At 37.6% G+C, this 27,739-nt stretch overlaps 3 protein-coding genes across 3 annotated transcripts; 2 read left to right on the top strand and 1 right to left on the bottom strand.

Moving 5' to 3' along the window:
• Window positions 1-10: 10 nt before the first annotated feature.
• Window positions 11-9,102, top strand: LOC111862064 (WASH complex subunit 3). Its single transcript, XM_023847138.1, has 4 exons — window positions 11-152; window positions 893-1,057; window positions 1,169-1,458; window positions 8,959-9,102. Exons 1-4 carry the CDS (start codon window positions 102-104, stop codon window positions 9,035-9,037), a joined length of 585 nt encoding a protein of 194 aa, XP_023702906.1. The 5' UTR covers window positions 11-101; the 3' UTR covers window positions 9,038-9,102.
• LOC111862066 (60S ribosomal protein L44) lies at window positions 9,098-14,123 on the bottom strand. Its single transcript, XM_023847141.1, has 4 exons — window positions 14,019-14,123; window positions 13,630-13,803; window positions 13,430-13,546; window positions 9,098-9,173 (listed from the first exon to the last, which is right to left on the bottom strand). The coding sequence occupies exons 1-4, from the start codon at window positions 14,019-14,021 to the stop codon at window positions 9,153-9,155; spliced, it is 315 nt and encodes a 104-aa protein (XP_023702909.1). The 5' UTR covers window positions 14,022-14,123; the 3' UTR covers window positions 9,098-9,152.
• A 1,526-nt stretch (window positions 14,124-15,649) lies between these two features.
• LOC111862065 (glutamic acid-rich protein) lies at window positions 15,650-23,709 on the top strand. Its single transcript, XM_023847140.2, has 3 exons — window positions 15,650-15,876; window positions 18,012-18,159; window positions 22,172-23,709. The coding sequence occupies exons 1-3, from the start codon at window positions 15,763-15,765 to the stop codon at window positions 22,225-22,227; spliced, it is 318 nt and encodes a 105-aa protein (XP_023702908.1). The 5' UTR covers window positions 15,650-15,762; the 3' UTR covers window positions 22,228-23,709.
• Window positions 23,710-27,739: the final 4,030 nt, after the last annotated feature.

Raw genomic sequence — 27,739 nt, 5'->3', positions numbered from 1 at the left:
TTAAAGTGAATCAAGATGGCGCCATGTAGAAAGAAGTAGTGACACCGCAGGTTATTCATGAATCCTCTTTCAATTTAAGTAGAAAAGTGATATATATTAGGATGGATATTGATGGGTTACCTATAATTGGCCCTGGTGTGGACTATACTCAGGTAAACCAATTCATGTTAAAATAATACCTAATCAATTCCCGTCCTGGGCCTATTACGTCTGAAGATTTGTTATTACCTTTACTGAAAACATATCTCTTGAAGATCAAAGAAAACGAAAAATGTTGCTCTGTATACGAAAAGCTCCTTCTTAAATGTGTTTCCCCTTATAAAGGAATTTTCATTGAGCAAATGTATAACTAAAGGAGTATTATCTTTTGGGATGTGACTTTTGTAGTCCGGTAGATTACAGACGTTTCGGACGAACGTGCTGCCTCGTCTTCAGCTTTGAAGAGTAAGCCAAGCAAGTCTCCAGTAAGAATCAGACGTCTGCCGGACTATACGGTGTCACATGCCATAATGTAGCACTCTTAATAGCCACTAATATGAAAGTTTCAAAACGAACTTAACTATACAACTTTATAATACGAAATATGACCAGGATCACGGTTACCCATTTTACCATGTAATTTTAAAATATTCCCAGTTATTTTAGTAGGATAAATTATAGCATGCTTGAGACATATTTTCCAAGTCTTATTTTAAAACTACATTGTGTAATTCTTGCATGTAGATTACCGAGTAAATGCTCATTGATATTCACGAGTCCAAAAGGTTTGTCACGATTATTACAGGAGGCTGCTAGTGGAGCTGATTTTTTTTTATGATCGAAGGTTAAGTACAGAAGATTGTTTCTTCACAGCTGCTTGTTCACTTCATTTTGGCAAACTGATTTTTCCAAGGTTGGTGCCATTCATCAGAAGAGGACATTGGCATTTATAAATCACTTCATCACAAACACGGTTTCGTTCCTTAATAAATTTTCACGTTCATGTGAACTCCGTCTTCAGAAGTTTGATGCACGGGTACAGAAACTTGAGGCTTCACTTAGTATTTTGGAAGCAAAGGTAATTACTTTACTGTACTATCCATTTCCTGAATATAGTGTGTTGAAAATTTTGTATTGTTTTATTTGATACCCTTGTTTCCTGTCAACTGTAATGTGAAACATTTTACAGTTGAGTTCAATTTCTGGGCTTGAAAATGTGACATTGGAGCAACAGGTTGATATGAATACTGAGAAAAAGATGCCATATGCCAAAGATGAATCAAAGCTACAGGACGTGAAAGAAGTGAATGAACCAGAGACACAGACAGATCACATTCAAAAAGTACCTGAAGAAGAAATGACAACTGCTGCTAATAACCCTCAATATGCCAAGTTCTTCCGCATGATCCAGGTTGGAGTTCCAGTCCAAGCAGTGCGTTTGAAGATGCATGCTGAAGGCCTTGACCCAAGTATTCTGGAGTAAGTAAACTGTCATTAGTTTGACAGGGTTCATTTGCTGATATACTTTATAGGTTGGGGCACTATGCTACAAGCCAGAAAATCATGGGTCATTCGATTTTTCAATTGACCTAACACTTTCAGCCACACTATGGCCCTGGGGTCAACTCAGCCTCTTGACAGAAATGAGTACCAGGAATCTTCCTGGGGGGTAAAGGGCAGCTGGCACATAAGTCTGACAACCTCACATCCATCTGTGAGCTGATTGTCTAGAAAATGTGGGAGCCTTGACATCTCACAACCGTGTGCTTTCACGGCCTGTTACAGGGATAGCTTTACCTTTTTACCTTCACTTTATAGGTTAAAATAAAATGTGAAATTACCATCTAAGTATGTCCCATTTATTTTCTTACGCAATTAAATGCTGTTGAAACCCCAATATGTGTCAGTCATAAATTGATGTGAACCATCGTTAAATGAAATTCTCTTGATAATTGATGCATTGTACTATGCTGTATATTGTTGCCTCATGCTTGTTATTTTTTTTCCTGTGTGAGTACAGTGACATATGGCATCACTGTGAGGCTCTTGGGGGGTGAAGCATTGTACTGTTTAAGTATGTACTTCACCTCTGAAGAACCACACAGTGATGCTGCATATCAGTGTAGTGACTTGACATAACACAAGCTTGGGGCAACAATGTGCAATGGAATGATGCACCAGTTATCAAGAAGGCTGCATTTAACAGTGGTTCACATCAGTAAACGTAATTATATTTGAGTTGCTGATTATACAAATGTTAGCACTTAGTTTAAATCTTGTATTAATATATGTATGTAGTAAAGATGATCATTCATGACCAAAATATGTAAGGGTTTTAATAGAATTTAATCAGTGTAAGAAATAATTAGATTCGCTTAGACTGTTATTTCACATCAATCAGACACATCTTGCTTTACTCGTCAGGGACTTGTAACGTGGCACCAACTCACCATTTTTGAGGGATGTAGAAATAAAAACAAACAAACAAGACTTCATGTCCTCTTCCTTGCTGCTTGGATTATAATACCATTAACCTCCACTGGCAATGCACTCAACTACTGTAAGGTGTAGGTGTATGGTTCAGCTGCCAGGGGTTGCACCTATTACCAGTACTAAATGTAGTCCCACATATTTCTTAATGCACTGTTGTAGCTGTAAGCAATTTGTAATGAAACTGTAATTTTATAAATACAAACCACTCCGTCCAATGTGGACATATACTGATTCTACTGGGAAATTCCTGAGCAGCTAAGCAAATGGTGGCTAAAACTTATCTCCCTTATATGTTTTGGTCCTTACGGGCCATCTTCAGACGGAACATCATTACAAACTGGAAACTACCATCACAATAGGTGTTTTGATTTAAAATACATACACTTATATCCTATAGTGCACAGTACGCATAAAGTTGAACGTTTCACAATCACAGCAGCTTCCTGGTGTTTTAAAGTTTTTAAAAGTTTTTAGATGTTATTTAAAAAACATTTATTGTCAATAGTTAAAATTTTTTAAACCACATAGGTTCGTGTCCGTACTCCTATTATCCTTCTTGTATGGGGCAGATTTTGTGCCGCCTGTCTATCTTGAGGAGGTTCTTGATGTTGTCCAAGGTTTGTTCGTGGCATACCTTCCTAATTTAAAAAAAAGGAAAGGATTATGATATTGTCATGTGTCCGGATATCCATGACAAATAATTACTGGGTTGCAGCTTTAGATGAAGCTGTTTATTGGAGAATTACGCTAGGTGGAACTACAGACAATTGCCACATATAACACTTCATAACTGCTAACAATGATTACACTCTAATATTCCTTGTAACTATGCCACACGAAGGCTTCTGTTGGTTATCCTCTTGCTTCTCTCTCTGATCACATCTTATCTCACTTATCTATTGAAATCTACCCTCTTAAAGTATACCTTCATGTACTGCCAAGAGAACACCTTGTCCAAGGATTCTCTCTGTTTTTGACGCAACGTTGGGTAGTATGTCCGTTGCTGCAGGAACTCAATTCTGTCTCTGTTACCTAGGCAATTCCTAGATAGTGGTCTGTCTATGTATTCATTGCCTAGGAATTGCTAGCTGTTGACTAGCAGTGGGTTCACCTGTCACAGTATTATCTGACAGCCTGCTGCCAATCATTTGACTGCTCAGGCCAAAAAATCATGAGACCTGTCTCAGCATGCACACCTTCAGACTTGTGGTGTGGTCATTAAACTGATAGGCTACACATACATATGAAATTTGTCTACAGTATAACCCATGCTAGGAATTTAAACATTCTTCTTGGGAAGAGTAAACTTCCCTTCATTTCTTTAATTATCTAAGGGTTTCGTTTGTGAACATTATGCTTCATGGTTCTCCATAAATAAAAGTCAGATAGGTTGAAGTTGGGGGGTGTGCTGGCCACAAACCAGTACCAGCTAGTCAGTTTTGATTCCCTTCCCCAGTAACAGTCCTGTTTGATCTTAATTCATGATGACTTTGATTAGCTTTCTACATGAAACTGTGATATCTTGAAACTTATGCCAGAATTTTCTTTTTCGTACACTGCCACCTTCGGTACACATATTGTGGCATATTTGCTAAAAGCAAGAACTGTGGAGCCACAGAAACAGCCATTGTTAGCAAATGGCTTTGAAACATTCATTTCTCAGCAATAGCCATGAAACAAACGGAACATCCATTGCTATGCGGCAGGTTCTTAATAAGCAATAACTGAACAGCAACACAGAAACAGTGTTTTCAGTGTAGTCTGTACTGAGATGTTATGACTGGGACAGTTTGGAGCAACAAGTTCAGTACTCAGTTGAAAGTCAGGCTGTGAACAGAAGACTAGGAAGTTGGTGTGAAATAGCTGCCAGCCTGGGAGTTGGTGAGTTGATGCACTGAGAAAGCTGTAAGGGAGTCTGATGAGAGGATATGGTCGGTGCAGTTGGTACAGAAGCTGAAGTGTCTCCACTGTTAGAAGACAGAGAAGAGTTTATGTATGCTGTAGTGATACTGATATTTGGAGTGTCTAATTCAGTGAGACTGTTATAGTTATGATCTGTAAGTGGTCAATACATCCAACCCCTACAACATAGTGACAACATCAACAACCTTTTGGAAGACAAACAGAATAACAAGCGTAAGCTCAACAAGACATTAAAATTATTTAACCAGAGTAAACAACAAAAGAAAGGTTGGGTTACTCAGGGAATAAGAAAGTCCAGTAAAAGGATGAGTTGGTTGAATAGTTTGCAAAAGAGAACAAATGTTACAGGAAAAGAACAGGAGATACATAAATAACGAATGATATATAAGAGAGTAATAAAGGAAGCTAAGAAGAGGGAAAATGATAGGCATATAGCTAATGTAAAAAACAAAACTAGAGCAATGTGGAAAATAGTGAATAAGGAATTAGGAAATAACCTGCAAAGGGAACTAGGAATAGAACTAAAGTGCAGGACAAGGAAAGAGACAAATCCACAGCGTATAGCTGAAATGTTTCATTTATATTTCACGGACATAGTAGGAAAGCTTGTCAAGCAAAATAATAGTACGATGTTCTGCTGTAAAACACCACAGAGAATAAATACCTGTAATGAAACCATGTTTATTCGTCCAGTGACAGAAAACGAAATATTAGAAGTGGTGAAGAAATTTAGGGGGAAATTTTCAGCAGGTACCGACGAAATACTGGATTATGTGGTTAAAAAATGTGTAGAAGCTGTTAAAACGCCATTAGCCCACATTTATAATGCCTCTCTAGAAGCAGGTATTTTCCCAGAGAGATTTAAGATAGCAAAAGTAAAACCACTTAATAAAAAGGTAGACAAGGATATGAAAAATTGTAGACCAATATCCCTTTTATGTCCTTTCTCGAAAATCTTGGAAAAGTTGATGCATAATAGGTTACTCTCCTTTTTGACAAAAAATACCATATTAACAGAGGCCCAACATGGATTTAGGATGAATAGGTCAATTGAGACTGCAATTTACTCTTTTCTAGCAAATATACAGGAATCAGCTGAGAAAAAAGAAAAACATGTCGGAATTTTTTGAGATTTAACTAAAGCATATGATGCCATAAGTCATGACACCTTACTTTCTAAATTACAAACATATGGAGTTAGAGGTGTGGCAAACTTGTGGTTTAAATCATATTTGGCTTACCAGAAGCAAGTTGTTGAAATAAGTTGTGATGGCAAAAAATATACATCGGCTCCAAGAAAAATTAAGTATGGAGTACCACAGGGTTCAGTGCTTGAACCATTATTATTATTTTTATTATACATAAATGATCTGCCTTTGAATATCAAAGAGGCGAGGATAGTTTTGTTTGCAGACGATATAAATATTTTGGTAACAGCTGAAAAGGGACATATCCTGCAGCAAAAGATAAATAAAGTCATGAATGAGTTATATGGATGGTTCAATGCAAATAATCTTATATTGAATACTGAGAAAACAATAGCAATGGCATTTCATAATAGACAAGAAAGAGATTTGATGAAACCTCAAATCAAATTTGGCAAAATGGAGATCTCCTATAAATGTGAAACGAAATTTCTAGGTATACATGTTGGTGAACATATGGAGTGGACAGCACATATGATGTTCGTAAGCTCAAAACTTCATAAAGACTGTTACATGATAAAATCCCTTAGGGATGTAACAAGCCAACAGGTTATAAGGAGTATTTACTTTGCTCACTTCAATGCTTATTTGAAGTATGGTTTAATTTTCTGGGGTAGCGACCCAAAAAGTAAAATTATATTTAAATTGCAGAAACGAATTGTTAAGACTAATTAGTGGTGTGAGTAGATTAGCATCATGTAGACAACTTTTTTAAGGATTTAAACTTACTTCCACTACCTTATGTATATATATTTGGAATAGTATGCCATGTTAAACTACATTTAGAAAAGTTAGAACAAAATAACGTAGTTCATAATCACAATACATGCCAGAAGTTAAATCTCCATGCTCAGTTTTGCAGAACAAATGCCTATAAGAAAGGAGTACTGAACATGGGAATAAAATTATACAATAAAATACCAAATAAAATTAGGGAGATAGAAAAAATGACAGTTAAAAAAAGTAATGAGGTCATATCTGGTACATACATTTTATTCTGTAGAGTAATATATGTTAAATTAAAGATGGTATGTTTGTGAAAAGGGGATTTTTTTTTTAACTATAGAAATTGAACTATTGTATATTAATGTGTATGGAACGTTTTCCTATAGCAGTGATTTGACGAGGAAGGAAGAATGGATTGAATTGGTTACTCTGTTGGGGAATTTATGTTGTCTTAAATTTTAATAGTTTTATATAGTATGTTGGACATGTACACAATTTGTGTATGTAGTTAAATATTATAGTATTGTTGACTTTTATACAAATAATTTGACTTGTTCTATATCTGGAGGCTGTATTGCAAAATGTGGATTTCTGGAACCAATAAAAATATGAATATGAAGGTCAAGACCACATGACCTAACTTACGTGAGATGATCCTGATACGCAGAAGCCCCACACACTGGTTGCTTCTACCGCCAGAAAATCGCGTCAACACGTGGCAGTCGCAGAGTTTTAGAGAGATTTATCACAAAATATTTCATTTCCATTTTAGTAGAATTTTAATTGTTTTCATCTTTAATTTTATTATCTAAATATTTTAAAATTTTAACAGACTCAATTCATGCATTTGAGAACACTCAAGTGCACAACATGGATCCTTATTGAAGAATTAGATGCAATTCAACACCTGAGTCTGGTATTCTTGTATGCTTGATGATGACCAGGTATAAATGTCAAAACATTTAGCGTCAATAAAAACAGACGTTAATACGATAGTGTCTTTGTTTTAAATACAGAATATTGTTGTGTAGGCTGCATACTTTTGTATACATTTTATGTACCTTATTTATAACACAACAGGATGCATACAATTAAGGTAGTCTATGTAGTTTCCTGTTTTATTGTCTCAGGGTGCTAACAAAACCCTTCAGCGGGGAAGGCAGTTGTATTTTTCAGTTTTTTTTATATACAAAGGGCTATCCAAGTTCAAGATCTAAGAAACCAGAAATATGGAAGTTCCTCTAGCACAGCAATATCAGCAAATGAAAGTAATTTGTCATGCTTTACAATTACAAAAATTAACATCACTTTAAGATATAGCCATAATAAAACTGCATCTTAAGGGAAATAGGTTATGGTAATTAAGGCTGCATTGAATTGCCCATGGAGTGATTTCATTATATAACAGTTTTGAATCTGGGTGTTGTAATTATGCAGTCTTCCTGTACCTGCAAGTACCATATCATTATTCAAGTGTACTCTAGGATAAAGTTTTCCTTCCTGTTCTTTAAAAGCTTTAACGTTGATTATGGTTGAGCTGAGAGAGGAAAAATCGATGACATTGCTAGTACTTTGACGTGCAAAGTACACTGATCGGTACACTGATGAGAATGGTTGTTATAGCCAGAGTAGCCCAATTTGTGGGTTTGGGCATTTAAATGCCGCTAGTGGAAGCATATGCATGATAAATGCTGAGTAGTGCCACCAGTTTGTAGCTTCTAGCATAATGAATGTCATGGAGCAGATCCTTGAGAAGCCAACAGTTGCTCAGCTACACAAGAAATTTCCAACATTTTGTGGAACCCAGAGGTCCACTGCATGTTCTCAACAGCCTGCCACTGGTCCCTACCCTGAGTCAGATGACTCCAGTCCATGTCACCCCATGCTTCTGGCTTGTCCACAGAAACCCTGTATGCATTGTGACCTGTCCACCTCATCCTCATTTTGCCTTTTTCCTGCATTAATTGTAAAATGTTACTTTGCATAGTTGTGAAATTTTTGTTAGACAATGTGCCCTATTGCACAGCTGATCTCATATATTTTTCTGTCATGTATTTGTTGGACAAGTACAATTTTGCAAGGCTGACTGTACATATTTATTGATAGTAACTACAACGGCTGAAATTGTAATTTCTTATGGATCTATGGTGGACTAATAATACAATACAATTACACAACCGTCTCCAGCCTCGTACTGTTTCATCCCTCTTGGGTCCAAATATTTTCCTCGGCACATTTTTCTCAAACACCTTCAGCCACTTCTAGTGACACATTCTACACCTCAACGTTAAATGCTTGAAAGAGGATTATAGCAGATAGGTCTTGGTTTCACTTCTAGTCTCAAGACACGGAAATGGTTTAAACATAAACTTAACTGAAGTGCTTAAAAGGAGCCCTTCAAAGAAACACAATTAAGGCTGCTTGTAGAACTGGTCATACTGCCAGACTGAGCACCCACAGAGAATTTCATTGTGTTGAAAATCATTTGGTATAAAACCAATTTTCCAAATTCACATGCTGAATATCATAAGTTCATGTAACATATATGAAATGTTTCATTCTGTATATTTACAGCTTCTAATAAAATAATTTCATATCAGTCAGATTTATTTAAATGAATTTCATGTTTCAGCAACCAAGACATGGCTGTGCCAAAACTTGCACCCCAAAATGTGCCTGATGAGAGTTCGGACAGCAGCTTCAGTGATTAGATTATAAAACTGTGTTAAATGTGTATATAATGTATTATCTATTTAAATAAAAGGCATTTGTATTATACAGTTGTTTTTTATTGTTGAAAGCAAATTAGAACCTTATTCACAGCATTTAGAACTGGATCATTTGGCCCTGAAAAAGGAAAAAATAAAAGATACATTAATGCACTGTAACACTACTGTGTCTACTGAATTGCTAGAAATCTTCTAAGCAAAAGGTTTGAAAACTCCACAGCTTCATATAGGAAATTGTTTCAAACTTCCAGGATATACAAGATGTCAATGTAAAATAAACAAGTCACTATATCTTCAAATTCAATTAGGCCTATTAAGTGGTGGTATATTTACAAAGTGGATAATTTTCAGTCCAGTGTGACATACAAGTTTACAACACTTCAGTCTTTATTCACCTTACATGTTTTGATTCAAAAGAATCATCCTCAGAGGCGCACCACTGCGATCAGGAAACACTGTCACATGAGATGTTTTAACAATATGCACTTAAGCTATGAATAATGCTCACTATATAAATTTTGTTATTATCACAGTTTTGAATCAAAATAAGTAAGGTGAATAAAGACTGAAGTGTTGTAAACTTGGATGTCACACTGGACTGAAAATTATCCACTTTGTAATTAATAGTGTGATGGACCAGAATGAGACAAATCAAAAGGTGGTATATTTGTTGTAGCAATATGGTTTAGGGGAACAATGTGATACTGTAATAGCTCTTGGCACAATTCACCTGCAAGAGAAAGCAACTATCTTTCAATGCTTTCCTCTATGCCAAAGTACATGATGTTGCCTTCTCACAAACAAACTTTAATGATTTTCTGGTCATTAAAGGACCGAGCTTGATATGTGCTAATTTACTCCAGTCAACTTTTGCTTGCAAAATGATGGAAAAATAGCACATATTATACTATTATTGGACCTTAATGGCAAGTACAGAATTTATACATTCAGTGTCACACTGAGACCCTCTTACAACAGTTTCAAAAACACCTAACGAACAGGGCTTATTACAAAGAAAAACTTGGGAAGAGCCTTATAAGACAATTTAAAATACACTATTTTCCATAAGCAATTTCTCAGAAGAAATGATATTCCCTATGCTAATGTATTATATAAAATCATGATAATTACACCTTAAATTTGTGGATGTACATGTTGCAATCAAATGAAACAAAACTAAATGATGCCTCCTCCTAACAAAATGTATGGCCACCAGGTGTAAGGCTGTCAGATGTCCTGTACACATGAAATTGTCCATTATTTAATTCAGATGCTCAACTGCCCTGTATATGCATGAACTATATGTTAAATACCTTTAGCATTCCCTCTTCTCTCAATGCACCATTCAAACCCTTCTAACACCAATCTCCCATGTCCTCTTAATGTATATTTACAAACTATTTCTTAAAATTCTCTACATACCCTTTCCTATCTGATAACTGTAATTTGGTTTCAGTCTATTGTAAATTCTAAAGGGTTCTGACAATGGTGTATAACACTTGTGATTTCTGGGTTTTTGGACTTTGTCCTCTGATGGACAAGGTCCAAAAAAAAAAAGCAATCCTGATTACTGTAGTTCATACATTTAATGTGGGTATTCCTGATTTACACATCTTAATTTATTATCTCGTCCCTATCAATGCACCAATGCATCCTGACACACTTTCCCAGTAATGTTCCATTTTATCTATTTCAAAGATTTTCCTCTTTGACAATTCTCCATTCATTCATTCATTCATTCATTTATTGTATATTCCATAAATCCATATACATAGATATAGAACCAGTCACATAGTTAATATAGTACAATACAATTATAAATATATATATGTACAGCTTATAATCATTATAATAGATAAAAAAACATGTGTTAAATTTACAGTCTTACATCACTATACATAAAATTATGCAATATTAAAATTGTTTATGTTATTATCCTTATTTCTAGGCAAATTTGTTACTAAGGAATTCATCACATGTATAAAAAGAGTTTTGCAATAAAAATGTTGCCTACTGAATTTTAAAATTTTTGAAGTCATTAGATTTAGATCTGATTTTTGGTGGCAAATGATTAAAGAGCTTTACCCCCATGTAACATATTCCTTTTTGGAATTGTGTTAAGACTAGTTCGCGGATAATGCAGATCACAGATAGATCTGGTACTACAATTATGCATTTGTGAGTTGAATGTGAATAATTCCTTATTTAGTATAACAAACAGGGAAATCGACAATATATAGTGAGCTTGTAGGGGGAGGATATCCAATTCTTGAAACAAACTATGACACGATGTTCTCTTTGTTGAATTTGTTATAATCCTAATTATCCTTTTCTGCATCCTAAACACTTTTATACTATGTGGGGCGTTACCCCAGAATATTAATCCATATGTTATTATAGAATGTACATAGGAAAAATACATCATTTTTAATGTCTCCAGTGGTAAAAAGGATTTAACTGATCAGACTGCAAAACAGGATCTGTTTAACTTATCAATTACTGCATCAATATGACTTTCCCATGTTAAAAAATTTTCAATTTTTAATCCCAGAAACGATATATTAGAAACACTTGGACTTTGATTGTTTAAATAACTTGAACATTTAAGTTTTTACTGTTTTTAGTTCTAAACTGTAGAAAATAAGTTTTTTTCATAATTTATTACTAGTTCATTTTTCCTAAACCATTAATTTATCATCTCAAATAATTTATTTATTTTAATTTTAAATTTCGCAGGATTCTTATCAAAGATAAGGATACTTGTATCGTCTGCAAATAATATTGGTTTGGATAGGTCAGATATAATTTTTGGTAAGTCATTTACATATAGTAAAAAGGGCACTGGGCCTAATACAGAGCCCTGACACACTACGCACTGTATTTCTTTCCATTCAGAACATTTACTCCCATTTTCATACAAAATTACTCTCTGGTATCTTCCTCTCAAATAGGATCTCATAAGTTTCTGAGCAGCTCCTTCAATTCCATAAAATTCCATTTTTGATAGCAATATATCATGATTTACTCGGTCAAAAGCCTTACTCAGATCAAAAAAAATTCCACCCGCTATATATTTGTTGTTTAAAGCCCTATAAATATTCTCCATTAGATTATAAGTCGCTAATGTAGTTGAAGAGTTTTTTCTAAAGCCGAATTGCTCCTGCGTTAGCAGGTTACGTGTATTTAAGTGTAAAAACATTCTTTTATATATAACTTTTTCAAAAATTTTAGAAAAGATTGGGAGTAAAGATATAGGTCTACAATTAGACATGTCGGTTTTATCCTCTTTTTATGTATAGGTACTATTTCTGAATATTTTAAACGAGACAATTCCTATAGACAATGACTTATTAAATATGTAAGTTAATGGTGATGATATATATGGTGCACTTCCTTTTATTAATTTGGTAGTAATTCCATCGTATCCACAAGCTGCTTTAAGTTTTATAGATCTTATCTCTTCTATTTCATTGCTATTAGTTGTTTTTAATACCAATTTCTGAGATGGTTTTGGAAATGAAGTGTATAAATAATCCATGAACTTCTTATCTGTTTCCACAGTATTATTTGTCCATTTCTTCACAGAATTGTCTATATCTAAAAAAGTTATTAAACGATCTTACTATATTTTTGTAGTCCTGAGTGATATTACCCTTTATATTTAAACAAGTCACATTAGTGGAAGCTTGGCTATTTCCAGTTATGTCATACGCCATATCCAGACATGACATACTTTATTTCAACAGTCCTTTTCTGACAATAGTCATTTGCTGTTAAACTCTGATATACTGTAGTCAATCAGATACAAGTTCAATGCAGATGCAACATACGTTGTTTAACGCATTATCAGTTCTAATACGTATCCATTATAAAACCAATCTGACATGCTTTATCTGTTGACAATATTTACTGAAACACAATTCACAGCATATTCTTATGTATACAATTAATTACTTAATTGCTGCACTTTGTTACTAGTTTAATTATAGTTAAAAATTTTTCCAACACTTTTAAAATGATAATGATCTGTTCTAATGCTTAAGAGTGAGGAAATATATCTTCAACTAACACACTCCCCTAACATGAATAAGAAACTGGGAAGCTTTCCTGTGTTAACTGCACTTTCCAAGTGTTTTACTGTGGAAACTGCCAGAACAAACATTCCAGCACTACACTATGTAGGAAATAAATAGGAAACAGTAGCAGTAAGTCAAAGTTGGGAAGCTTCGTTAAAGTATTAACAGTGTGGCGTTTCTTACACACTTTTTGTTGGGATGCCTTTCAAATGTGTAATATATTAAAATGGTTAACATCAACATTTTCTCATATAGGAGCATTCTGGTACATAATATTTCACAGGTAAAACATGCTTACCTTTCTTTTCTTGTCTCCACCCAATTCGAAGTGCTTACAACGTTTCAATGGAATCTGCTTACGATATTTGCATTCCGTACATTCCATTCTCAACACAATCTTTTTTGTTGTTTTGGCCTAAAACATTTTAAAATTGAATTTTATTCATCGGTTTAATACCTGTTTACACAAATCAATTTTCAAATAATAAATTAATTTACCTTTTTTCTAAAGATCGGTTTGGTCTGTCCTCCAAACCCTTGTTGTTTCCTGTCGTATCTTCGCCGTCCTTGGGAGGCTTGTCTTTCTTTGGATTTTTTATATTGGGTTACTTTATGTAATTTATGTTTCTTGCACTTCTTGCAGTACGTACGCCTCTGCTTTGGTACATTCACCTACATAAATTTACAGTTCCCATTAACCATTACAACACATGAGCGTTAACATGTTTAAATGGCTCATACGTCTCTTGCATGCCTCCATATTACTTCAGTAACTAAACCCCGGAAACATATTACTCTTATCCCAACCACAATTTGACAATCTTTGTTTCAAGAATAAGGATGACGATGGCTAAAAATTACTTCATGAATACTTCAAACAAACTTACCATCTTTCATCTGGGAAGAATTTATTTTCACTATAGATCCTACAGATGTCAGACCTGAGCAAAATGGCAACGTAACGGAAGTAATAGAATAACCACGTAAATAGTAATAGCACGGAAACGTATATCTTTGCCTCAGTGGTTAAGAGTAAAAAATGGAACCCAGTTAACACCAATAATTTCGTTACTATTAAAATTGACCTAACTGAACGCAGTAAAAGTTGTGTATGAAATTATGGCGATTCTAATTTTATTCTAATTTACACACTCAGTGTTTATATTTCTTATACAGTCTGTTATGAGACATTATTGCTCTGCATTTGTAGCCATCCAATACATAACCAGAAATTTGCGGGTAAATGGTCGGACGAAAATATTTATTATACTTACCGTGATGTAAAGCGTATGGTTCATATTATGTAATTGATCAGTTGACATGCAACAAGAGAAGAAGAATGCTTTAAATTGCATTGTTATTACATGGGTTTTCATGGACTTTTGCTCTACAGTGCTATTTGTGAAGGAGGGGAGGACGAGTAGGAAATCTATTGGTGGGGGGAGATTTGGACTATTTTACAATAATGTAAATACCTAGATTATATAACGACATGATGCATGATTTAGAAATAATTAAGAAGGAAGCAATCGCGACCTAATGGAGGTACTATCCTAGCATTCGCCTGGAGTGACTGAGAAAATCCACGAAAACTCAGGATATCCAGTGTCGCGCCCGAGATTCGAACTGAGCACCTCCCGCATTCGAGTCAAGAGTATTACCACAACTCCAGTCCGGTCGGTTGTAGGGATTCTTGTTCACCCCTTCGGGATTAAAAAAAAAAATTGCACAGTTCAGGCTAACAAATTTACATAGAAAGAAACATTCTTATTGAAACTACACAAACCGTTCTAAACATCGATTTACCCTTGATTTTAATTAGCTCTACATCATCTTCTGACTGTCCTAGAAAAAGCAGTAATACTTTTTTTTATAACTACCATTATAGTATCCAGTGGTAGGATTAGTGAATGAAGAATTAGAAAGGATTTGTTAAGATGTGATCGTGGCCCAATTTGAGGTACTATCCCGCATTTTCCTGGAGCGACTGAGGAAGACCGTAAGAAACATGTCTGGATAACCTGACGCCGGGCCGAGATTTGAATGCGGTTTAGGAGTGGTTAACCATTTGACCGCGACGTTCGGTAAGCCTGCTTATTATTGGGAATCGATTTATATATCAATTAATGATAAATGTAAGTATAGCAAGCTGAATATAAAATCTTGAATGCATACAAAGTATATTATTTAGTTACTTTTTATACGGTTCTTACAATTCGTTAATATTTTAAAACTCTTCATTAGAGTGAAAATGGCGAACTCTTGAAGCAGAGTATATGACAGTCGTGTTCGATAGTTAGTTATTGGCTTATGCTATGACCGCATCTAAAGTCTTGTACCCAAATGTAACAGATCTGTGCAGGTACTCTCCAACCCCTCGTCGAGGTAAGTTAGGAATTTTATTTTTTTAAAAGTTACAATTTAGAAACTTGAATTATTTATTTTATAATATAAAATTTTTCTTCCATTGGTACACTGTGGAGACTTTATCAAATACTGGCTTGCAGAAGTTCTTTGCGTCATCAACCAATCACCGGTTTATCGAGCTCCAAGCCCGCGCCATCTTCATTTTTGAACAAAGCCACTTGGAAGTGTGTTACGAGTTGTTCGCACGAAAACTCCACAGTAAATATGAGTTCTAAGGAAAATAATTCCGAAGTCGCTGTAGACAAAGTGACAGAAAACAGCGAAAAAGCGGGAGGTGATGTGAAAGCTGAAGTGAAAGGAACGAAGAGGCCAGCAGAGGTGAGTACAAATAAGAGCATTATAACTAATACTCGTGGGCTTGTATTGGCCAACGCTAGGAGGCAATGTCTATCATTAGTAGAAAAAATGTTATTTTCATTCGTCCTTTGCCGATTTACTAGTTTCGCCTTGTGTTTCGTCGTGTTTGATATTAGCATTGATTGCCATTTTATGTAATTCTGATGTGTGAAGTACTTATATCAGTGTTATCCTTTGCGTTTTGTTGCCATGTGAGAAAAAGCCGGCCGGGTATCAACGCGTACGTACTGTTATGTATCATGGCACTTTTATTTTCGCATAAACATTATTTCCGGGTAATTTTTCGTATTATTTTTATTCGACATATGGCAATTTGGTGTGTAAACTAACGAAATGTTTCTTTTTTGTGAAATTAAAACGTAGACTCGCTGTTTAAATTTCTGCGGGCCTTGATTGAGGCTAGGTTTTCCTATATTTTGAACGTGGCGGTCTTTTGATTTCAAGAGCTTTTGGGGTTAGAGGCTAGGTGAGAATCAATAGTAAATCGAGTTGGGAGCCTGTGTAGAGGCTATGATGATAAGTCTAGAAATTTTGTTCTCGGTAAACTTTACAGCAACATATGAACCAAGTCAAGTGTTTCACACAAAATCTTGTTTTATAGTTTGGAATATGGTTGCCTAATGACATGTTGGCGTCATCGTATTGTTTATTGATCGTATTAGAACCATTTTACCACTTGTCTCGGATATTGATCTCATGATCAAGGTATCGCCCTCCGGGAGATGTCCAGTAGTCCACGCAAGTGAATTTGTATAAATGAAGGTTTTTATTTTTAAGTGTTTCTTGTAGTGGGGATTGTCACTTGGGCATGACGCTTTTGTATGTACGCTTGGAGGGGGACGTTGACCTTCATTGTCCCCCCCCCCCAGCTTTCCGAAGTTCGAACATTATGCCCGGATGTTCCTTGCGAAGGGAAAGCTGCATCATGTTTGAGGTGGTTGTAGGAGCCATGATTCTACAGTTTCGGCCCATATTTCGTGCCCACAAGAACTATGTTGGGTTTTTAAAACAAATGCGTGTTATATAATTAGCATTATGTCTACTTTCCCGCCGAAATTCCGGAAGCCAATTTTTGGGCAGATGCTTCCCCTGATGGTCCCTCTGTTCCCTCGGAACCCTTATGTGCTTTCGTACGCGTCTTCCCCTTTCTCCCTTCCGGCGTAGTTTATCTCAGTAAAGTTAGCACAGAAAGAGAAAAAAGTACAATGATAAAGCGTGCCGAGCTGGAGGGAGACAGAAAGAACGGGATGGGAAGCGACCAGCTCCTAACCAATCAGCGGCGCTAGCTGCATAGAGGGAGGGTCGAGGACCTAGCCTTGCTACAGGTCTCTAGAAAATCGGTTGCCGTTGGCTAGGTATACCCTCGCATGCAATATCCCATTCGACCTCTTCCCGCCCTTTCTCTTCGGTCTCCGACGCGACGTTTTCAACATCCGTATTTCCTCTGGCATTTTCTTTCGTATGCCATTTATTGCCCCATTCATGCAGTGCCTTCATTCGGTGTTGGCGTGCTGTTCTCTTATATTTCATTTACGGAGAATTGATTGTTAAAGGTCACTCGATCTTACGATGCAATGAAGATCGGTGCGAAACCACCTCCCCTCCTATATGTTAACAATCATAAGGTCTGCAGCAACTGGAGTTCTATGCAAGCGAGCGGTTTTGCCGAAAATGTTTCCGCCCAATCCAAGGTTAAAAGTAGCCATTTAAGCCGACTAAACGGCATGAAACGGCGTGTATCATTTGCCTGGCACACTGCCGTAGTGTGTACGTACACTGTTATGCTCGTAACGTGACAGCTAGACCAACCGAAATCGTTACGGGAAGATCGTAGTTAATATTTCCCATGAAAGAACTTGTGAAATAATAAGGTAACTTGATGTCTAATTTGCAGTTCAAGCAGGAAACCAGTGAAAATATGTAACTTTTGTATCAGTACATAACTTTATCTCGGAAATTTTCGCGTGGTTCAAGATGCACTACAGTGAATGGGGCAGATTTGTCTTGACGTGATAGTTATAAGTATCAAATAAGGCAGTCCAGTATCATTGATCCTGTTTGTTCTTTTCCTTCTATTCTGGCAATTCTATTTATAGACAAAAAGCGAGGATGCAAAAAAACCCAAGAAGGAGGAGAATGGAGAGGAGGAGGAGGATGTTGAAGATGAAGAAGATGTTGAAGGAGAGGAAGAAGATGAGGAGGAAGAACTGCCAGAAGGGGAGGAGGAGCTAGATGAAGGCGAGGGTAAGGAAGCAATGATTAAAAATAGTTACATTACTGATCAGAAAGTAGATTAAATTTCCACATGTTTATAAGAATGGTGAGGGTTAATATAAAAATATTGTACATCCCTGTTGGAAATGCAGTTGTACAGAATCTGAGCAAGAGATGATGTTGCATAATTGTGCATGATTCAGAATTTGCAGTATTGCAGTACAGATTTTTGTTTGGATTGGAGGACAGTGCTCAATGATTTTTTTGTTTATGTTTTCCCATATTCATGCCACCAGCATTTTTATTTTGGTTTATGTGTGTAGTTAGCAGGAAATGTACATGTATCAGATTAATGCAGATGTTGAGTCTCTTACATGTTTAGAATCATAATGGACATATAACATTTCCTGCATGAGAGAATATATTTATTCAATGCAAGAACTTTAGAAGTAATATCATAGGTGTTTATATGTCTGAGTTGACTGAGTGTTACTGGGTTGTGTGTTTCTGGTGTTAGCTTTATAAGAGACTTTTTATATTGACCACCTGAAATAAGCGGGTAGTCAAATTCATCACTCAGTAGAGTACTTGAATGTTATATATTTGTCTCTGAAGGGACATTTAAAATTGTAAGGGGCATCAATTCCTTGATCATTCTTATGTCATTTAACTTAACATCGGCAGCAGAGCCACCTGTAAAGTTTTTGTCACCAAAGAATGTTATTACGGTGGTGGTTTTGAACAGAATCTGGGCCCTCATATCCATTCTTGCAGGTGGTTAGCCTTGATAGATTCACTTCTTCCTTGATTGCTGTTAGCTGTGACTGTTGGTGCTTTTATGTATTGGTAGCTCTGTTGTTTGTTATGTGAACTACTACTTGAATAAAGAACTGAACCAGTCTAAACATAACTGCCTAGCATGCATGTGCAAAATCTTTCAGATGTGGGGGTCAAAGAACACCAATTCTTAATTCTGTGCTAAATCTCTTATCAGTACAGTATCATTCCATGGGTCTTACTCCAGAGAATGACAAGCAGGAAAGAAGAATAAGTGTTCACAGTACTGTTGTGGTAGAGGTGGAAAAGATGATGAGATGATTAGAGAGAGCCTTTTGAAAAGTCATGTCACCGTAATGGTACCCGATATGGAGATTGTTTTGGAGGGGAAGTGTTAGGAGGATAATTTTCTTTTCAGTCCAGTCACGGTAATGCTTCTGTGGTGCATAAGTATTTATAGCTAGCGTCTCTCTCCAATTAAAGAGCGATAACTATGGGTTGGATGACCAAGGGGTCAGTTGGGGGGGGGCAAGAATTTTCACTTTTCCATGTTGTCCAGACTGGCTCTGGGGCCCACTCAACCTCCTATCTGATAGGTGCCAAGGGGCTCTTTCCCTGGGGTAAAGCACCTTGGGCATGAAGCTGACCACCCACCTCCAACTAGTGCTGAGGTCGAGAAAGAAATGGCCACTTTCAGCTGATATATGCTCAGATGCCCCTTTGACGGGAACTGTATTGATTTCCAGAGCCACTTTTGATGTGCTGGCAAAGAGATAAAAATTTGCCTGCTGGGAATTGAACACCAAAGCCAACCAAGTAAAAATTATAGAGGATTTTACTCTAGGTAGTAATTTGAAGTTTATCTATGTGCCGGTTTTGTCGAAGAGGCGTGTGGTAGTGTAGGTGGTTGAGGCACTATGCTACAAGTAGGAAGGTTGCCAGTTTGAGTCCCGGCGAGGTGNGCCCCCCCCCCCCCCCCAATTTACCTAATCCTTAGCCTCTAACAGAAATAAGTACCAGGAATCATCCTGGAGGGTAAAGGGCAGCCAGCGCGTAAGGCTGACAACCTTATCACCATCTGTCAGCCAAAAAATGTGGGAGCCTCAGTGTCTGACAACACTATGGGCTTTCATGGCCTGTTAAAGGCATAGCTTTACCTTTATTGGTTTTGTCATATTTGTGTGGACATACAGTTGTGTTTGTTTGTATTTTTTGCTACCTACCCATAGGGTTGTTGAGGTTGAGAGGTTGAGGGTCCCACATTATCTAGACAATCAGCTCAGATGGCGGCTGCGCTGTACTCCCCAAGAAAATTATTTATTTGATTCTTGGCACTCATTTCTGTTAGAGGCTGAGTGAACCCCAGGGCCATAGTGCGGTCAGAAAGATAGGTCAATTGAAAAAATCCAATGACCTCATCGGTGTTTGAACCCGCAACCACGTGCCCCCCCCTATTACCAAGTAGCATTGTATAACATTATTCGACAAAGTCACTGGTTCACCATCTTACGTGCAATGCGTCCTGCTAAAACGTAAAGTTTCTATACATATCACTACATGTTTTGACTGACATTGGTCATCATCAGGCGTTTAAAGAAAATGTGGTGGAAACTGCTGTTTTGTGGCTTTTGTTGAATAATAGGTGATGTAAAATATAATATGGTATAACAGATTACGGATCCACCTCTCATGTTGTTGCAACTGGACATTTCAGTTGGTCGGGATGCATGCAAGTCTTTCTGACATTTGCCAGTGCCCCCAAATAGACCCTTGGCTGCATCATATGCTTATGGACTTTGCTATTTGTGTGCCTTATTTTATTTCATGCTTTATAATGGTAAACTCATAATGTAAAGGGTTTCTCCTATTGGACTCTTGGTGTTTAAAATCATGTATATGTGAATTATAGCATGGAATTTGTTTTCAACACAGTTTGGTCTTTGTATGGTTGGAGACTCAGAAATTTGACGCAAAGTTGACCCACTTAGTATATTTGATGAGGCTCTTATGTTACATAAAGATGTGAGAAGGAGTCTGGGAAGCTTTGAGGAAGATTCGTGCTAAGTGAGAATGTGTATTGAGGTAGAGAAGTCCCAGAATATTAGTACATTTTATGTGCTTTCTTCCTTTATATGTAGCCTGTGATTTAGCAGAAAGCTAGAATAGCAAAGCGGTAATGCAGGAATGTTAACATGCTGATGTTACTGAAATATATGCACTTAGTGTGCAGACATTATTTGCAGTGAGAATAAAAAGTGCAGATTTTCACAATGTTGTAACATTGTATTGGGATATTGTGTGCGCACTTCAACTAGCTCGTATACCTGATTATGCGTGTAATTTTTGTAATTGCAGTGTTTGTTCAAGTAACTTTTTTTTCCAGTCCTTTCTGATCAGTAATAAGTGTTCTCATTAAGTTTGTCTCTAGTGGCAGACTAATTGGTATGAAGTTTTGTTTCACTCCTCTTCTTTCGCATACATGTAATATTGATATGTGTATCAGAAATGTGAAGCCCAGAGGCCTACTGTTTTGTGTTATAGGCTGGGAACTTAATTGTGTTGTTTTAGCTTTGGAATCCCCAGGGGTCAAGCCTTACCTTGGTTCGGCAATCAGCAGTAATTGTAGATTTGGAGTGTATGTCCCCTCTGTGTGTGAAGTTGTAAGAGCTAAACCTCTCTCATACATAATATTTACAAACTGTTCAGCCACTTTCTGTGTATTGAGTCCCCCCCACCAAGATTTCTTAACAGTTAACAAATCTTTGTTTACTGTCAGTGTAATAAATTTCTCTTGGTTATGTGCATAGATGCGTTTGAGGTGTAACCCAATTTGTATTTGAATATTCTAATTGTAGTTTTAAGTTCAGAGTACTCCACATTTTTTACATTTACTGTACTGGCCTTTGACATAAATGGTTGAAATGGAAATTTTGGCTGCCAAATTGTGTGCAGGTTGGAACTTTGGTTAGAAAGAACTTATGCAGAAAGAAGTATATTTGTAGTTGTACTGCTTTTGTTATATATGTAGGAATTATGTATGTGTATAATATGTAAGTAATGTAACATCGTGTTTGCATCATGGGAACATTGATGGAGGTGTCCCGTGATGGCTTGCCACTGGCCCTAGGCATTCTCGGATGTGGTGTTCTCACGTCAGTTGTAACAAGTTTGCAGGAATGTCAGTGGAGGTGCCACTTGATGGCGTACCAGTGGCTGCAGGTGTACACGTTGCTAATGTTATAATTGCTTTTCTTGTATGTTGCAGAAGAAGAGGATGATGAAGGTGAAGGGGAAGGGGAGGAGGATGAAGATGATGCATAATGAGGAGAGAGTGGCAGAGACTTAAAAAACAGAGCGAGTGAGTGTTTCCTGCCTTCCCGGTAAAGCTTGGAACTAAGGAGTGAAAGATGCCTAGGTTTGTTTAATAAATGACAGTGGATAGACACTTCTCACCTTGATATAGTTTTTATTTTTATTATTTTTTATTTTCCTCTTATTCTCCGTTGTCACAGGATTAATAAAACGGCGTGTGCTGTGGTGCTTGGAAATACAAGGGTTGATAGTTCAGCAGGCCTGTCAGTGCTTAAAGATGTCTTATGTCCTGTGAGTTGACAGCCCTCTATTTCCTTGAATATGTGTGTGTGTTAATTGACTGCAGTTTTTACTTCAGCAGCTTGAGCCCTCTGCGAGGTCACGGTGTGGCGCAGCATCGAAGGAATGAAAGAAAAAATTGCAACTTGATCAGTTCTTACCCTCTCACTCCCTATCTCCAGGTTTTAGCACGGGAAATAAATTGCAACGTAAGTGGGGGGATTTTTTTAATATATTCATTCACTAAATGGTTTCTATTTAAAATAATTTAAAGTGGACATGGGTAATTTTCCTTCCTTTTGGTTTTTTTTAACCTTTGTTAAAATAAGACCATCTCCCCCTATGTATGAGTTTGTAAGCAGGGAGAAGTCGACATACGTTTGGCAAAGACAACACAGCATGAATGTTCTTGAATTAGAAATGGGAAGAGAAACAATCTGTTACCAACCAGATGCTTATGCGAATGTTGTGTGTGTGTTTTAAGTTGTGAAAGGAACAATATTTTGTAATAACACAGGAGGATTTCGTTCAACTTAAAGTTTTTTTTTTATGTGTTTACTCTCGAATTTGGTTGTAAAATGTTTCTCGTCAGGCTGTAACATAGAATAGCTAACTTTTTCTTTTTATTGTGTCAAAGAACCCCAATTTTACTGTACAAAGATTTTGAAAAAAAAAATAGAACACAACCTCAACATTGAATGGATTTGACCACTTAGTCAAGAATGTGCACCTTCACATAAACCAACAATGTGATCCTGATTATTCTGCAGCAGTTAAGTAAATTGGGCAATAAAGTTCAGTGAGTTGTAACCAAACAATGAATGTATTTACTGATACCAGAATTTGTCTTCTCTTGAAGAGGAAACTAAAAAAAAGCGAGAAACCGCATTTTAATAGTAAAAAGAAATCTGACTTGTAGATTTGTGTTGTGTGTTCATAATATAATTGTATGACGAATTTCTTAAAAGTAATTTAAAAACTGTTCTTGAATTGTGACTACTGAGTGGTCATCTCTGACCTTTATTAAGAAAGTTCTGCTCATTCCAGCGTTTGATAATTATTGTTACAAGAAAATGGGACAAGTTCACAAGTAGTTTTCAGTTTTGGCATATTTTTTATGGGAATTCTTGAATGGAAAACTACTGTAACAGTAGGGAATTTGTAGTGGAATTGTAATTTCATGGAGTGACTAAAAGTGGATAGAAGTTTTAACATGTTGTCTTTTATTGAAACCTGACCAATTTAGCCATTTTTAATACGGAATGGTATGTTTTCTTAAAAATTTAAAGGATTTACTGCATAATACGTTGAGATCTATTTGCAAACGAGCCCGCAATAACGTAAAAATGGCAAGTTTAAAAGGGGGATGAGGCAAAGGAGATGAGTAATGGTGTTTGGAAGTTAAAGCGAGGGTGTGACGAATGAAGGTGATGTAAATAGTTGGATGGGAAGTTTATAGGTGGCAGTTGTGCATGGTTCGTATTCCTCGAGACTCCCGGAAACAGTTTACTGGACGGGAAGCAAAGAGCGTTGTGATACGCGGAAAGTTCAACAGATGGCGGTGGTCGCTTGTGACCTTGGAGTATAGAAAATTCTTATAAGGACGCTAGTGCTATCTGTCGACGATTTGCAGAGTTTCGTTAATGTCAATATGACGCATTTCAGCAGGAAATACATAAAGTATATGTACCTAGGGTATTATCGTAGGGCTTATNATATGACGCATTTCAGCAGGAAATACATAAAATTAATATTGAAACTACCGCAACACAAGAGAATAGATAAAGTATATGTACCTAGGGTATTATCGTAGGGCTTATTTTTGACTTAATGGCAGTGTTATAAAAATGCCGAATGAAGCGCTAGGCTATGAGGGGTGTTACAACGCCACCCATTCCAGCTACAAGCCCAGGTATTCACTGAATCGGTGGATTGCAGAGCCGTAATGTATGCTGAAGTCCGTTTGGCGCCAGAAATGTACCATTACTCGATCGTATCCCGGTTGCGGTTAGAATGAAAATAAACGCATTTTATGTGCACATATTTGGAATTCAGTATCGTTCTGATATTAAGCTTGGAACGAAAAATTCTAGACGCCGTGACAACCCGTGTTGCAAAATTGTTGGGACTGTTTACTTTCCCCTTCTGATGTGTTTCAGGAAAGTGTGTTCTAGCTGTGAAATACACGTGACGTCATGTGCTCTGGGTATTTTGATTAAGTGTGATTCATGTATAGAGAATACATGGAACGTTTCGGCCGAATGGGTAGCTCTCCGCATTCGGAATGTCCTGGGTTCTAGTCTCGGCTCGGACACAGCTCTTGTGACTGGGGGGGGGGGCGGTATTCTGCCCTTCCAGACAGCTTCTGGGGTAGTACTAGCATCTGAGGTTCAGTAATCGTATCGCATATTCACTGAGCTACAGAAAACGCGCTGTTCAACATGAATATGTAGATTTAAAAGTCTGTGATGATAGTATATTGATATAATTATGGACTTTTTGGATATTATCCATTGACATATTTTTTATTTAAAAACAACGTTTCGGAGACCGGATTCTGATTTGTATGGGTTAGCTATAGAAGCCGCGGTAGCGTAGTCAGTATAGCGACTGGCTACAGGCTGGACGGCGAAGGGGCCAGAGTTCGAGTCCCGGTAGGGTGGAGAATTTTCTCTTCTCCAAGTCGTCCAGACAGGCTCTGGGGTCCACTCAACCTTCTATCCAATGGGTGCCGTGGGTAATGCGGCCGGGGCGTGAAACTGACAATTCACCTTCACCTAGTGCCTAGGCTAAGAAAATATGGATCTGTACATCTACTCCCCCATACGCCTTCATGGCGTAGTGCTAAATTAGTTAAGCACATGGAATACTTTACTTAAAGCCCAGTACCTACTGCGTTATTTTCAATCTTATGGCGAATATTTAACGAAACGTATAAAAACATCGGGTTTGGAAAGCACTGGAGTACACTTCCGGTTATCATTAGGCGTTGCAGTGAGAGCTGACCCTGTCTTTACCCGTATGTATGTATGCGGACATACACGGAATGCACTTTACAACTCCTAGTCCCAGTTATCGCGGAAAAAGACATGCTTGAGATTTCGTGTCCCCCGCTATGGCGCGTTTGATATCAATTACGCCATGAGTTGTCCCTGTGATCAACGAATTAAGCACTACGCCATGAAGGCGTATGGGGGAGTGGATATATAGATCCACATTTTCTTGACCTCGGCACTAGCTGGAGATGAGTGGTCAGCTTCACGCCCCAGCCGCTTTGTCCCCGGGGAAAGAGCCCCCGGTACCCATTGGATAGGAGGTTGTGTGGACCCCAGAGCCGGTCTACACGGCGTTGAGAAGAAAAAGTTTTTGACCCTACCGGGGCCGTAGTCAGACGCTATCCCGGCTCGGCTTTTATATTTAATAGCCAGCTTAATTTGCGAAACCGGTTTTGTGTTAGCAGAAGTAATTCGGGATCACTAAGGACTTCACTTTGTAAACAAGTGTCTTGACTATGATTAGACCTGCCTCCTAACTGTAATCACTGTCCTTGATACCACGTGTGGTGTGCAGCTGGGTATTGAGCTGGCGCGGCAGACCTTCGCATTTTTGTTAGATTTTTATCTTGCAACCAAGACAGCTGGATGGAGGAAGGGAGGGGGTAATGCACGGGGAACATGTCACCTTCTTGCAACTTTATACTGACATAATTATTAGGTATTTTGGCGAGTTTCGGAGTGTAGAGTTATTCTGACAAGGTTTCCCAGCTACAGAGTAAACATTTTTGATTCGTTGCTTAGTGAAATTATTTTGTATTGTACATTTTCTTGGTGCAGTGAATCGCTGTCTAGAATATTGTAGAGTGGACTTTATGTATGAGGGGTGGACCATAATAATAATAATCACGTTTGGGTTCATCAATTTTAAATTTCTTGGATGCACCTTCATCGGTCCAAACATGCGGAAATCACTGGTGACTAAGACGGGTATGTAAGGGTGACTCATGATTTCTGCGCCAAAATTGCCGTCGTCAGATTCCCCGTATGTGGACATGCGTTGTCTTTCCATAAGATGATCTTTGACATTTTCCCAATTTCTTCAGAATTGCTCGGTGAACATCACTGTGAAGCAAGCTATTATAATATTGGGCAGTAATTGTTACATCATGTGGAAGAAGATCGCTCCTTGCCGTGATCTTGCCAGCTGACTTGAATTTGTTGGGCTTTCGGGAAACGTGACAGGGTCTTCTCACCATACTGTGCATTCAGCCTTCGAAGAGTTCTGCGGGTTTCACTTTCTGTTTCAGTATTTGGTGCCGTTCTGTAGTCGGAGTGACAAGATCTGAAGCCGTCTTGTACAAGGTGCGTCAGAAAGAATGGATGGATTTCAATTTTATTGCCTTGTGAAATCCATCCATTCTTTCTGACGCACCCTGTACTAGCTCGCAGTGCGCATGGCCACCTACTGGGCGGTGGGCGCAGTGTAACCAGAAACTGTACATACAATACACCATTCGCCCACCTAGCGTCGATGTGTAGGACTGTTAGTAAGCAGTCGCTCGGAAAGGATGTGAAAGGAAGGAATCGTTGATGAATTTGATTTATTATCCTGGAACACGCGGTAGCGTAGCCGGTCGATGCACTATGCTACAAGCCGGAAGGTCGCGGGTTCGATTCCCTCTGAGGTCATTTTAAGTTTTTGCCTAATCCTTTCAGTCACACTATGGCCCTGGCATCGAGTCATTCTCTAACAGAAATCTTCCTGGGGGTAAAGGGCGGTCGGCGCGTAAAGCTGACTTCACTGCCATTTGTTAGCCGATTGTCTAGAATCTAGACAATCTCTAGAGTCTAGAGAAAATGTGGGAGCCTCGACGGTCTGTTACAGGGATAGCTTTTATCTTTTCTTAACCTGGCGTTTGATGGAAGGAACTGAGGAACCACTAAGGGCTTCCGTCAGGATAATTGGTGTCCCGGCTAAAATTCGAAACAGGCATTCACTGATGCAAGTGAAACGAAGTTAAAATTGAATTGAAGAGTACATAGCATTATGCTTTCAGATTTTTTGACCGGATTGTGTATCAAACGGCCCCTTGCTATACACGAACTCACCACAACGGGATTATGATGTAAATAAATACGATTAATAGAAATTAGAGCGCGTGAGATGAGTTTTCTCTGATCTTAACATTCTCTTGACACAATAGTAACTTAAACCTGTTAGAAGTATTATTTGATTCATTAGCTTG

The sequence above is a fragment of the Cryptotermes secundus genome, unplaced genomic scaffold, assembly GCF_002891405.2.
Source record: "Cryptotermes secundus unplaced genomic scaffold, Csec_1.0 scaffold400, whole genome shotgun sequence".
Taxonomy (NCBI): Eukaryota; Metazoa; Arthropoda; class Insecta; order Blattodea; family Kalotermitidae; genus Cryptotermes; species Cryptotermes secundus.
This window is presented reverse-complemented; position numbering and strand designations above follow the sequence as displayed.

Excerpts from the sequence above, each read along its gene's own strand:
- LOC111862065 (XM_023847140.2), top strand. The coding sequence starts at position 15,763 with ATGAGTTCTAAGGAAAATAATTCCGAAGTCGCTGTAGACAAAGTGACA. Across the intron at positions 15,877-18,011 it reads GAACGAAGAGGCCAGCAGAG|ACAAAAAGCGAGGATGCAAA; the intron begins GTGAGTACAAAT and ends TTCTATTTATAG. Across the intron at positions 18,160-22,171 it reads GGAGCTAGATGAAGGCGAGG|AAGAAGAGGATGATGAAGGT; the intron begins GTAAGGAAGCAA and ends TGTATGTTGCAG.
- LOC111862066 (XM_023847141.1), bottom strand. Across the intron at positions 13,547-13,629 it reads AACCGATCTTTAGAAAAAAG|GCCAAAACAACAAAAAAGAT; the intron begins GTAAATTAATTT and ends AAAATGTTTTAG. Across the intron at positions 9,174-13,429 it reads GTGGAGACAAGAAAAGAAAG|GGCCAAATGATCCAGTTCTA; the intron begins GTAAGCATGTTT and ends TTCCTTTTTCAG.
- LOC111862064 (XM_023847138.1), top strand. The coding sequence starts at position 102 with ATGGATATTGATGGGTTACCTATAATTGGCCCTGGTGTGGACTATACT. Across the intron at positions 1,058-1,168 it reads TTAGTATTTTGGAAGCAAAG|TTGAGTTCAATTTCTGGGCT; the intron begins GTAATTACTTTA and ends AACATTTTACAG. Across the intron at positions 1,459-8,958 it reads CTTGACCCAAGTATTCTGGA|CAACCAAGACATGGCTGTGC; the intron begins GTAAGTAAACTG and ends TTCATGTTTCAG.